This window comes from Vidua chalybeata, chromosome Z (genome assembly GCF_026979565.1).
Source record: "Vidua chalybeata isolate OUT-0048 chromosome Z, bVidCha1 merged haplotype, whole genome shotgun sequence".
Taxonomy (NCBI): domain Eukaryota; kingdom Metazoa; phylum Chordata; class Aves; order Passeriformes; family Viduidae; genus Vidua; species Vidua chalybeata.
In genome coordinates, this window is record NC_071570.1 from 18,501,486 (window position 1) to 18,515,578 (window position 14,093).

General features: G+C 38.8%; 1 protein-coding gene across 6 annotated transcripts in view; it reads right to left on the reverse strand.

Moving 5' to 3' along the window:
* The window catches only part of CCDC171 (coiled-coil domain containing 171), a 162,113-nt gene that overhangs the window by 13,139 nt on the left and 134,881 nt on the right, over positions 1 to 14,093 (reverse strand). For 3 of the 6 annotated variants that reach the window (XM_053932308.1, XM_053932303.1, XM_053932304.1), the window contains exons 24-25: positions 9,211 to 9,361; positions 5,378 to 5,477 (exon numbers count right to left, since the gene is read on the reverse strand). The exons of 1 other annotated variant lie outside the window; for it this stretch is intronic. In XM_053932308.1, the coding sequence (XP_053788283.1) occupies positions 5,461 to 5,477; positions 9,211 to 9,361 (168 nt within the window). In that variant the 3' untranslated portion in view covers positions 5,378 to 5,460. Of the gene's footprint in view, positions 1 to 5,342; positions 5,478 to 9,210; positions 9,362 to 14,093 lie in introns of those variants that run through there. 2 more of the 6 variants (XM_053932307.1, XM_053932306.1) reach the window with 2 other exon arrangements.

A 14,093-nucleotide genomic window follows, 5' to 3' on the forward strand; every position in this document is an offset into this window, starting at 1 on the left:
TATTCCTTCTTTGAAAACTGAATGAAATAAAGTGTAGGCATATGCCTTGCTTTCCACTAATCTGCTGCAGGCAGAGAATGAATGCAGGATGATTTTTTACAGGACAAACTTGAACCACACTTTAGACTTGCTTCCTTATCCAAATCATTAGTTTCTCCAAATTAATTTCCAATTAGTTGCTCCTAAAGGTACTACTGTTGCACTGTTCTGCATTTAGGGTAAGAGATGAATACAGCTTAAGCTTGCAAGTGTCTTGTTTTCAGTCCTGGGAACTGAGGATTCTTGTTTGTGAGCTGGTAGTTCCAGTACCTCACTAGGAACATATTTCTAATGCCATAGAAATGCAAACCATGAAGGAAAAAAAAGGAAAGGAGATTACCTTCCTGAAAACATGACCCTCCTTTTTTGTGACTTAGCCAATGACTTGAAAGATTTGTTTTGTGCTTAACAGCAGAACAAACCTGTGGTCATTTAGGAAGTTCATGGTTTCCATTAAACCACACAGCATGGACATTTGGAATTTCATAGCAACAGTGAAGTGAGAATGTAGATCTTACTTTTCCAAAGTACTGACCTCTGCTGAGAGTTAACACCCACACACATTCTCTCACATTCCTTAGCCAATTCATGTCATTAAGGAGAGCTGAAGAACAGACCAAACAAAGAAAAAAATACCAAAACAAACTAAAACAGAAAACAAAATCACACAAAAACCAAACTAACTCCACTTAAGCCTCTTTCTTAAGCACTTGAAAGTAAAATGATAAAAGTGGAAATGTGATGTTTAAATGCAGCACTCTTTCTGTCCATGTACAGTGTTTACAGTATTAACCCTCAACTGAAAAACTGAATTATTTGAAACCACCTAATTACGTAAACATTTACCTCTCTGCAGGTGTAAATACATGGGCCTAATAAGCCTTCCCACTGTGAAAGCAGTTATTTAAATTATATTAAAATATTAAAAACTATTTAATGAGCTTTTTTCCCCTAAAGTAAATTGAGTGTGTGCCTTAACCTGCTTCAGGCAAAGGAAGTTTCAAACATATTGGTTTTGAAACTAGCCATTATTTCCCATGTTGCAAAAATGGCAATTTTATTTCCCGACAGCAAATGAAACTGTCAGGAAAATTTAGATGCAATAAAATTGGGTGGTTAAGCCAACATGCTGGATTTGGAATAAAACTGAATTAAAGGAATTAAAATTAAGCATTATGTCAGTCAAACTTTAGAAAAATCTATTTGAAATAGGGGAGGGGGATGTGTTGGGGTAGGGTTTTGTTTGCAAAAGTTAGGTTTTGGACTTGGTGAAGTCCACCGTAGCTATGTATTTTATGTCCATCAACTGTGTCACATTTGAAATTTGCGCAATGAAAAATATTTTGCATAAAATGTGTTGCTTCTGGCAACATTTCTGCCTAAATAAAAAGTTGTCAGGCAGTGTGTGACTTTAGTGGTAAAGAGTTTTAAAATGGTGGCTTCAGTCCAAGGCTAGCTAATAACGGCTGACATGCACTGGAATCTTGAGGCCTAAATCAACATTGTTTTCACAGCTGTAATTAAGCCACCTAATCAGAAGCACATTTTGACGGGACAGTTTCTGGAAGCCAGACATTACAATTTCTTATGCCTGGAGCGCAGTGGCTCATGAGAGGTCCTCATTTAATTTCTTTTTTTTTCTTTTTTTTTTAAAGGCTGTAAAATGAAAAGAGTATAAAAAAAAAGCAGTGTATGGCTGTTGAAATGAAGCAGGCCTATGTGTTCATGCCTTGACCAGCCCTGCATCCCACCCTGCTTCGGCTCTCTGCCGAGTCCCCAGCTCTCAAGTGGCAGCTACACACAGTGAGATTAAGGGCTTCTGCCAAAGTCAACAGATGAGCTGGTCTGAACTGGCTCTCTGTGTGTTCTGATTGTAAATTGTGCTGGTGATGATTAGAGAACTCTAACACAGGATGTCAACTCTTAAAACTGTCCAGAGAAAATATTTTATTTTTTTTTAAAGTTCAGGAAACTTTTTTAAACTTCTTTTGTGGCTTGGTACATAGTGTTGTGTCTATAACTTTCAGATGATTCAAACATGAATTCACACAAATCAATCAAACTATATTATTTAAAAAATACACTGTTACTTGCTCTCACTGGGCATACTTCCCTCATTTGGAATGTTTACATAGCAGTGCTGCTGCAGAATGCAACTCCCTGACTAGTACAATACAGCAGTCTTGTGCTTCTTCCACCTGCCAGGTGGAAGACAGCCCCAAAACTCAGACTATCAACTACTTTTGTTGTATGATTATCAGTTTGGGACATTGTCATACCTGCTTCAACAGCTATACTGCCTTGTTTATTTTCTGGAGCACAGCTACATTGGTAACTGTAACATAAACTTTCAACCCCAGAGGCCACTGTAAAACTATCAATATGAAGGCACAAGTCACTGGGGTCTGATTACATTTGGTTCTGCACTTTAATTACATATGGATTCTATTAACTGAACCTTTTGCCTTATAGGCAACATTTTAATCAAATTACTATAATTTTCAAATATAACAGTCTCACAAGTTTAAAGTTCACATACCTAGAATATTGAGTATCAAAAAATTTTTGCATAGAAAAGGAAGCATTCTTTACAAAATACCAAACGTTGATTACTGTAACTGCTTTTTACAATGTTACCTTAAGTTGCAGAATGTGATTTATAATATAGGTTGTTGTTGTTAGTAGTAGTAGTATAGTAGCATTAGTATTATTGTAAACTATATCATTTATACTGTTGGTTTCAACTATTATTTGTGTAAGCGATACCAGGTGACCAAGGGATCATTTGCATTAGGATATGTGCATTCCTTGGCTACGCAGTAAGGCTGGCAAGTTGTTATAAATGAGTAATGGGATGACTGCCTCTCACGATTAAGAGATGAATATTGTGTGTATGTCAAGAGAAGCTTTATTGATGTATAGTTAAGTTATTGTGGTTTGTTGTTTGTTCTCCCTATAGTGCCCTTTCACACCCTCTGTATTGCTGGCACCGGACAGCCTGGGTTGTGCAGAACATGTGGAGAGAAGGTGTGTACTTGAGCCCCTTGCATGGGGCAGTTGGGAATGGGGAAAGGGGGACACGCCATGACAACACCTGACCTGCAATCAAGTTACAAGAAAGTCTCCACCAACAGACAGTGAAGAAGAGCTGACTGACAGACTTTAGGAGGGGTCAGCATTGTCTGATGCAACCCCCAGGGGTATAAAAAGTGAAGCAGCCATTTTTACAGATGAGTTTGTGGCAGATGGTCACCAACTCCCAGCATGCAGTCCTTTTTCCTTATTCAGTCCTTTGCTGTATTTTGTTAAGGTTTAATAAACCTTAACAAAGGTGAGAGTCATTTCTCACAAAGTGATGCCAAATTACTTAAAGTCAGGAAAGAAATGCAAATATTTCAATAAAAACAGAATTTCAGGAAGATATTACTGGTGGATTCAGCCTTACAGAGACATTAAAACTTAGTAAATCTTATGAACAGTTTTCTATTTTCACTTTTCTGATACTTCCACACTTTCATGTCTATGACCATCTCAATAGTCAGGAAATTTTCCGTGTGGGCCTGTCATATTTTTCTTTATTTACTACCACTTCAGGAACATTCACACATTCCGCAGCAACTAAACACTGGTAAGTAACAATACTGAGTAAAGTTATGATTATTGAGGTTCATATTTACTGAATTCTGCCCAAGACTGTTTCCAGGAAAACACATCAGCTCAGAGAGTAACAATAAAAATAGCAAGTCTAATTACTTTTTGTAAGGCAATTTAAGAATCAGTATCTCCAAATCTTTCACAAAACAAATTCAAATGTGCATAAGACTATGTGAGGTAGTGAGGAGACTGTTGGTGACACCGAGGTCAGTGCAGAAAGAGGGGAGGAGGTGCTCCAGGCACCAGAGCTGAGATTCCTCTGCAGGCCATGGTGAGACCATGGTGAAGCAGCTCTGCCCCTGCAGCCCTTGGGGATCCACGGCAGATGCAGAGTTCCACCTGTAGCCCATAGGGGAGGTGCCCATGCTGGAGTGGGTGGATGTCTGGAGGAGGCTGTGATCCAGTGGGAGACCTGGTGGAGAGGGAGGGCCCTGCTTCCAGGTGGAGCAGCCTGACCTTGGAGGATTACACCTGTGGATAATACATGCCACTGCAGTTTTGGGAGGACTGTGTGCTCGTGGGAGGGACTCACATTGCAGCAGCTTTGGTAGGGCTGCTGCTCGTGAGACTGGAGCCATGCTGGAGAACTTCATGGAGAACTTTCTCCTGTAGGAGGGACCCCATGGTGCAGCAGGGGAAGGACTCCTCTCCCTCAGCAGTGGAAGATCCCAGGTGACAAACTGACCAAACCCCCATGAAGCCTTCATTAAATTTTTCTCTCCTTTGCTCAGCTGTGGTAGGGGAGAGTGGGTGAGAGACTTTTGTGGGTGCCTGGCATTGGGCCAGTGTCAAACCACAACAGAGAGTTTTCATTCAGGACACACGTGCTTCTTGCAACATCTGGGAAGAATTCCTCCAGCTAAATCAGAGATATAGCTCTGGCCCATGAAAGACACCCTCTGACATTTAACATGACACTGATAAATACCTTTCCCTTATGCAGTAAGAGAACAGGTAAATAGTTAATATTTTTTCTTTGTTGTTCCATTCTCAAAATTCTAAATTTAGGACAATGCATCCCTGTTAGATGCAGGTCTTTTCCATAACAGATTGAACAGATTGAACAGATTGAACTGGTGACAAGGAAACAGAGTATATGGGGGAAAGACATGTAAAACCACTGCCCTGATCATCCTGATTAAGTAGGGAGAAAATGTCAGGGAAATAGTTAGCTGTAAGTTTGAGTTTTAAATATTTTTTTCTCTCTACCCCCTATAAACAGGGTTCATGTAAATCATGAGAACTGAGTGCTGACTGCTTTGAGTAGGGAGGAAAGTGTACATCTTGCTTAATGCAGTTTTTCAACACAGAAGTATGAAACTATATATCAATCACTAGGATCTCAAGAACAAAAACACTATTCATGCAAAAGATCATTCTGCTTGCTTCTCTCACCTCAACAAAAGGCACCTGTATTTTCAATATTTTAAGTGATATTACTAGACATTTCCAGACAAAGGATAGACACAAACACAACTGCGGTGAAAAAGATATGACACAAAAATATAGCCACATTAAACAAATGAGTGACTTTACTTTCATCTCAGGTAGGAGAAGCACCAAAAGACAGCAGTTATTTTCACAGTTAGAGAATTCTGCTACATTTACAGAACTCTTTACTTCACCCCTCAAATCCATCTGAAACTCACTTTCTCCCCCTTTCAGGTAAAGTTGTCTTTTTGGGTCCCCCAATTTCCACTTCTCCAGTAGACACAAAGATTTTCTCTCTTCAGAATCTTTAGAATTACTATATTTTCCTCTTCATTTTTAATTCTCCTTTGATTCTGAGGTGAAAACAGAAAAAGGAAGGAGTATCACCAGATAAGCACACACACAGGTTCAGAGAAGCACCTGACAAAAAGCACTTGTCATAACAAAAGTGACTTCTTTTGTCTACTAGAATTGATACCAGATTATTTTACATTCTTAAACTTCTGACAAAAGTACTGACATCAGGTATAAAATCTTAGGGCTAGAAGCTACAAGAAGACTTTCTGAGAATATTTTATAATGAACTGAATTCTGTTCACTGCTCCTCCTTTGTGTCCAGTCATCCTGGAAAAGAGAATGTCACTGCATCCACACCCTGCAACACTGCACACACTTGCAGCAAAAACCCCTTGGACACCATGGATTCACATACTTGCCATGTAAATAAATATGATGACACATTGCCATGCAGCACCCACAAAGAAACTGCTTATGACTACACTACTGCACAATAAAGCACTTCTAAGCTCTCAGTTCAAGGTCTACTTATTACTGCAACTCTGAATGAGTGTGCAAGTATAATAATAAACTAATGTATCTGAAGAAGAATAAAAATTAATAAAAGCAGCAGAATTCAGCATAGTCCAGTTCATTATGCTTATATTACTGGATGTTGCTGAACAAGAAATAGGCAGGAAGGACTATTACAAAATATTGATAGTTTCCTAATAGAAGAAAAAAAAAAGGGACATTTTAGAAATGTAAGGGAAATTTCAGAAGCATTGGTAAAGAACAAAAAAACAGAAGAAGTTAAAAAAACTGAAACCAGCCAACCAAGAACTCTCCCAACCAACAGAAAGAGATACAGGAATAGAGAACAATAGAAAAAGGAGGGGGAAGGGGAGGAAGGAGAAAGGAGGGGGAACAGAAAGAAGGAAAGAAGAAGAAAGGAAGACAGGTAGAAAATCTAAGCTGTTTTTCAGCCATACTGAATTTTAAAGAGTTGCAAGATTTAAAAATGCACAGGGCCTTTCTCTCCACAACGTAAGAATCATCAGAGACAAGTACGACAGATAGATAGCTGGGCACTAATGAAGACTATAGAGACATTCTGCCACTGACTTCATTTCAACCTACATAATTCTATTCTCTGTAAGCAGAGTTTCCAGTGTGCATCTCACCTCTGTCCATCATAATCATATCCCTTCTTGTTCCTCTTTGTTGGCATTAACATGACCACATATATATAGGAATCTCAGAATTTAAACTCTATTGACTAGAAGGAAAGTGCTTGGATTAGAAATGGACTGGACGATGGAGATGTCAATTCAGAGTCTGAGATAAAAGATGAGGGGTTAGAATCACCAATTTTGATTCATGGCAAAAAGTTTTGTTTTTAAAATTGTTTGTAAAACCCAAAGCAGCAGAAGAAAGAAGTGGTGTGAATAGAAAGAAAGGTAACATAGTTACAAAATTTCAGTAGAAGCTAGTCAATTAGGAAAGCACTATCATCTAAATATGGAAAATATCAATACTCATGAATGGACCAAACTTGCATGCAATGCAGGGCAGGGCAAGATCCTTAAGCAACTAGCATAAAAGACATCAAGAAACAGCCACAACATGTGAGATAAACCCCAATTTGATAAGGTAAGAGTTCACACATGATACACTACTGGAAGATTTAAAAAATGTATTTCAGCACTGAGCAGTAGTTACTGTTCAGGAAGCACAAAATCATATGAAGGCCTGCAACCAATACAGTCCAAGTGCTGTGTTTGTAGCCTCCATGTAAAATTTTGTCTGCAATGGATATATGATTGAAGACAGTGAATTAAAACTAACAAAGCTTGTATAATTTTGAAATCAAATATGTACTCAAGAAGTCATTGATCCTTTTCATTTAAAAAAAGCAAAAAAAAAAATCTGTTCTACTTTTTTTACTAGAGAAAGTAATTCAGTGTAGAACCTCTTCCTCAAAGTCAAACCAAAACAGTATCAACCAGAACGTTTAAAATCTAAGTCACACCGCAAAGCTGTGATGCCTGAAGTTATTAAAATTCATGCTTAATGCAACTTTTACAAATATTAGGGACAAATTTACAGAAAACCCAGATACCGCAAAATATACCATAATCACTTTTTCATGGCAACTTGAGACTCTCATTCTGAATGCTTTCACTTTTACATTAAAATTTTAAAGCATTTCATATTAATGCTTAGGCCTAGATTCAAATTAAACTTAATTTAAAGGAAGAACTACTGTTCTCCCTAGAGGGGAAAGAGATCCCCCCACAATGCAAATAGTATAATCTTTACATTGCAAATAGTATCATCTTTACATTGACACTGCATGCAGATACATACTACTTAAAAACACAGCATTTAATCACAAACATAGGAGAGCTGGTTTTCACTGTAATGTATCAGGCCACTGCATAGCCCTTCACAGACAGAACTAGCATAATCTTTGCTAAAAGCTCTCTCAATGCAAATGAAAGCGAACCTTGCTGCAAGTTTGGCAGACTTCCCAATCTTTAGTAAACAAGTGGTCATCTTGATTTAAACAACAAAAACAACCATAACAGGCAAAGGAGAAGCCCAATTACATTGGGCACAGGCTCAGCAGGACACACATAAACATAGCAAAAGACATCAAAAGAGTCTGGTTGGAAGAGGAAAAAAGCAAATTCAGTGAAGTCATTTCATTTCTTAGAAAGGTTGTGTAATCAGAAATAAAGTTTTCATTCAACAATTGTCACTTCAAGATGTTAAAACTCAAATTCAGCACTGATAATATAGTTTATATTTGCATTAATTTCCCATCGTGCTGTTAGAAGTAGGATAAGAAAATAATGTAATTCTGTTGGACACATCCAAAGACAAAGCCCTAGTCACAGCCTTTGAATATATGTTTACAACTGGGTTTGTGTCATTTGCATTGTGACAGCTCTCTTCTTACAGATCTTCTGTTTCAAAAAGAAAGACGAACAATACTCGTTTTCTTTATGGCCATTTACTACACAAGACGAAAAGAAAATACAGAACAGAAGAGGAACAACAATAACCACCACCAATAAAATGAACTCCAAATGAACTTCTCCTTTATCCTCTGTGGAAAACTAAGAAGAGATGGGGAGAAATGCACTTAGTATATGTAAGTTGCACATCCTACACAGTCTCATTCTAGAGATACTTGGCTACATATTTATGACAGTTTATGTGTCTGGCCTCTGGCCTGTGCGACACAAATAAATCTGCATTTAGTAATTCCCCTAGAGAGAGATCTCAAATCTGAAGACCCACCTTATTACCCTTAAACAAATCCAAGCACTTTTGTGGACAACAATATTTTTAGACTAGAAATTATTCCTGAAATTATCTTTGTAAGTTTACTGAGAAGTATTCATAACCACAAATGCTTAAAAATAATTCAGATCTCCTAAGAAACACTTTGATTACATGAAACTAATAACATTCTGGTTTAATATACAACATCTCTAGATGTAAAATTCTTCAGGTCTGAAGTTGAACTATTTACTATACTGGTAAAATTCACAATGTATACTTTTCCAGCATGTGAACAGGTTCTTGTAGAAGATACAGTAATAAAAATTAAACCCTGTATTAACTTTTACCATTCCTTTTCTCTTCAGAAAAAGTTTCTATTGACACTGGTTTAATTTCTCTATTATATTTATAGATAAATATTACTGTATTTCCCTACAGAAACTATATAGCATGAAGGGAGATGCTGGGTAAGAAGCCACATTGAAATGACAAAAATTACTTGAAAAGCAGACTTACCATTTGTAAGGTCACTTTTATGAAGACCAGCTGTTTGGAGCCTGGACTTTAGGGCTGCAATGTGAAGCTCAAGAGATTCTGTTTCTTTCACTAATATTTCAACTCTGGAAACTGCAAGTTGGTAGATTTCCATGAAACTTTGAATCACAGCCTTCAAAAATTAAAGTAAATCTTTAGTGCCAGACAAGCTATACTTAAATGCCAATAGCATACATCATTACAGAAGATCTAATTTTTATTAATTGGAAAAATCAAACAGAAGTTGTAAACCAGGCACTTAGGTTGTAAGTAAGAACTTAACCAAAGGTATAACATAAGATTTGTACTTCTTCAAAAATCTGAAATATTGATAGCCTTGAGGAAAAGCAAATGACTGTGCACCCCAATTACAAAGTGAACTATTTTCAAACATGCAGTACTGCATTGAACAGTTGATACTATTTTTCATTTTATTTAACTACAAAACTCACTGAACATTCAATTTATGTTTATAAAGACTCACTAGACAATTTTAGGTGATTTTTCATACTTTCAAAATGAGTCTTCCCACTTCATGTTAAGAAAATTAATTTGTCAGAAACAAAAGAAATACGGTAAAGCTAGAGATCTCTGGAAGCAAATAATCTGATTACAGTATGGCTGGGAAAATATAATTGTTTTCATGTATATAGTGTAAGAATGTCCCAGTCATGTAATATCGATTAGACTGATAATAAAGTTAGCAGCACAAGAGAGAACAAATGATTTGACATTAGTGGTAACTTTATATATTCTAAATAGTCTAACACTTTTGAGATTATCGGTCTTCTTTACAACTTGTTAATAACATTTCGTAAGTTACAGTTTTCCCCTTTGAAATGAGTCGTAGCAAGCTGCAACTGTAAGAACATATAACAGATAAAATTAAATTGGCTTCTGAATATGTCTGTAGTACAGACTTATAAACTAGAGTACCACAAACAGACATTCACTAAGGTTTTAACTGTTTTCTTTCTTTGTTATCAAACACACTGCTGCTTTTCGGAATAAAAGTAACCACTGAAATCAATCAGGTTATTTTATTGTGAAGTGTAAAAAACTGCTATGGCAAGTCAACACCAACATATCTTTTTTTATCAGAAAAAATAACCAAAATGTTTTAAATACTATGGTTCTAACCCTAATAGTGTATTCACATAGCTCTGTAAGCCTGCCACTGTCAGCTCTAATCCTGCTTTTAAATTTTTTTTTATTTCACATTCAACATGACTAAAATGCTGCATCTATTCAGAAACAATACCAAGCAGGAATGGGGATATATCTCACTCCGCATAATACTGCGTGAGAGTCTTCAAATGGCAACAGCCCACATATTAAAAATCAGATATGTTGAAAATTTAAAGGTTTCACTGAACTAGAATGTAGAGACATTTCCTTAACTTCTTCCTTTTACCTCTGCTACTACAAAGCTAGTGAAGCCACTAACCTATACAGCTTTATCCTACACCTCCACAGGTACTCTAAGACCATGCAGTTATCTGAAACAGCATTTTTTAATTCCTTGCTGAGATACACAGATATTTAATTTGTTCTCTCATTTAATTAATTTGAAAATTTCAAATCTAGGAGAAAATGCATTCACAAACTTTTATTTTCACACATAGGAATTGGGTTCTTTTAATAACTTAGATTTCTTTTTAGTACAGAAGAAAGTAGTTTTGCAGTTTCTAATGGTTCCTTATGAATGTGGCATTTATGCACCTATATGTACACATTCCTTCCAGTATATCCCAACTCCCTAGCAAAGAGTCATGGTTAGTTTAGGTCTCTCTTGCTCAGGAACAGCTTAGGACAAACATTATTTTTGGGTCTTCCAGGGGTGGCATGAACATGAAGAATACTTATTCTAAATGCCATCTGGGGAGGGGCAAATATATTGGGTTTCAGATGAGCCACTGAAGGCACGAACGATTTTAAGAAACTTATGTCAGTCACAGATTGACAGATCTGTCTTCAACAATACAAAAGTTACACTTACTGGAAAGCCTGATACATAAGGAATGGGCATAGAACCTGGCCACATGCAAGTTATAATATCTGTCACCTAATAATTAAATGTATCTGTATAGCAGTTCAGAACTTCAATTGAGATTCCTATTTGACCTTTACCAATACAAATATATCTGCAGCTCTGGAAAGTGTTCTGTGATCAAGAAAGTCAGATGACAGAATTTCCCAGAATGCAAATCTGGCTCTGCAGAAATTTTTTCTACTCCTGCTAACAAGTGTTTTCTTTTGTTTTTAAGTACACATAGCAGTAAGATGTGTATATAGCTTTTACGTATACATAACAATAAGATGTTTCAATAACACTCCTGATTAATTTTTATAACATAAAATTTGGCATTTATACACATCTGCATGGTCTGCATCTAAGCAAGCACTTCTCGTTTTGAATGTGCTGGTAAGAGTGTGACATTATGTCATGGTTTGACACTGGCACAATGCCAGCACCCTCATGAAAATGCACCTTCCCAAATAAATGCTGTGAGATGTTATCAGGAACAGAGCAGAGCAGGCCCAAGCTTAATAACAAAGGAAAAAAACTTTATTAAGCTACTACTACTATAGAAGACACACACACTAAATCCAGGATGAGGACCCTCTAAAACACCCCTCCTCCTCCCAATTTCCAGAACAACCACCATGAAACATCACCCGGGATTCCTGATCAAGTTACCACCCTTCAGATAATCAATACTCAGTCTGTCAAGGGGGAGCTCTCTTGCGCCATAGACGCCCCCCCAGGAAATACAGTTGCCACCTCCTGTGTTTCCCTGTCACACATGGCAACCACCCGGAGAAAATCTGCCAGTGTGACACTCTCCTTTCCATGTCACAGTGCTCTCACTACCATGCATGGACAGACTGCTCATAGGGCTCCTTTAAGGGTGCTTTGCCATGGACCAAAAGAGACAACAGTTCAGCTTCTCATCTTGGGAATGTAGTCCTGGACCCTTGGCTCCAGGGGAAAATGGGAGGGGGACTGTAGTCAGTACAGTCAGTCTACTGTAGTCCCCCCCATTTTCCCCTGGGGCCAAGGGTCCAGGAACAGAGATCATCTTCTTCCTGAAGACAGAGGGCATCACCATTCCCTCCTCAGCTTTACTCTGTTCTTGCCATTCCTGTGCTTTTGGTTGCTGAAGCAGGTCTCCTTGGGTCACCACTGCATCCCCCTAAAATGCAGTCTCTATTGCAGGAGAATTTGGTTCAGTCTATGGCTAACAAGAAAAGTCCAGCCAAAAGCTACTTCATCATCTCCTCCCACCTAAATATTTCTTCTTCTAACATCTCAGGTCCCAGACTGTCTGTCTTCCACTACAAATCAAGGAGGAGTAATATTTTACAAAGCCCTCATTTCCCAGAAAGGGTTAAAAGTTCAGACTCCCTGGATGGCTGGAATCTCTGCCCAGCACTCTCGACTCCCACACTAGGCATCATCCCCCCCGCTTCTCCTTCTCCTCTGCCGGCAAATTTCCAGGTGCCGCCAGGCTCTCTGTCTCTTTTCCTCTGTCGGGGGGGGGGAACAAAGGCATCTCCGCTTCTCTCCACCCTTCCGTCCGCAGGAGCTGGCTCGGTTCCAGACCCTCAGCCCCTCGGCCTACCTGGACAAAGCCGCGTGGCTTCCCCTCCCCCACCCAGCCCATGGCTGGGCAGGGGGGGAGTCTGCACTCTCTGACGACCGGAACTAAAAGAGACAGCTCCCCTGGGAGTTCTTGCTTTTAACCCCCTGTGTTCTCAGAGGCGTGTCCATACTTTCAGTGGTCACTCCAGGTGACAATATCTAAACCTGACCACTGATTGGTTTGACCCAACTTCCTGAAAAAAAATTCACTTCCATGTCAAACCATGACACATTAAAACTGGGAACAGACTATAAAACAATAAAAATTTGTCTTCAGTTACACACAAAATATTTTGAGAACGCACACCAGAAAATTACTTCTGTTCAGAAAGGCAAGACATAGTGATCCCCACACTTATAGGAACCAGTATTATTGCAACTCATTTTGAAAATCTAAAACATTTTTAGACAGATGAGTATTGTAGGAAAGTTAGTGGGGAGATGTTGTAAGTTGGGTTGGTTCAGTTAGGGATTTTAATAAATGTTAGTTAGGTCGGTTCTCTATACCCCTATTTTTCCCTCACAACGGTTCGCTCCAAGTTGCTTACCACAGGAGCTCTTACATGTCAATCTTGTAGCCACTCCCTGATTCTTCTTGAAAGTTCTGTATCAATCACCCCGCCTTTGCATTGCTATTTATCCCAGAACACTGTACCCACCTCTGTTATGTTCCCGTAGGTTGTTGTGATCCACGTCACTCCCCCGTTGTCTGTCCCTATTGGGTGACGGGGATTCCCACCCCTGTCCGCCTGCCCCCTATTTAACCCAATGCTTTCATTGTCCATTCGCCATTTCACCTTGCACCATGCTGGGAGCAGTCACTCCGACCATCGCAGCAACCATGTGTGAAATAAACGTTCCCAGGCTTGCAAGCAAAGTGTGCCTCTCTTGTCCCTTCGCTTCCTCTCAGCATGAAGCTACCAAAGCTGCTTACCCACACCGGAGCGCTCAGCACTAGCAGGGAGGCAAACGCCATAACCCTGCAGCGCCCGTTCACGTGGCAGCTACAGTCTCACCAAAAGCGGCGCTAGCCAGGCATTCCCATGCTCCAACACTAAGACAAGAGACAGGCAGCTTCATGAAAACTTCAGATGCATGAATTCCCAGATAACTGGCTACAACTCACAAGATAAAACTATATTCTTACAGTTGGCATGGAAAAAAGATGGTTTTAGGCTGAAGTTGTTGGACTAGGAAGAAAATATGCAAGAGTGCCCAA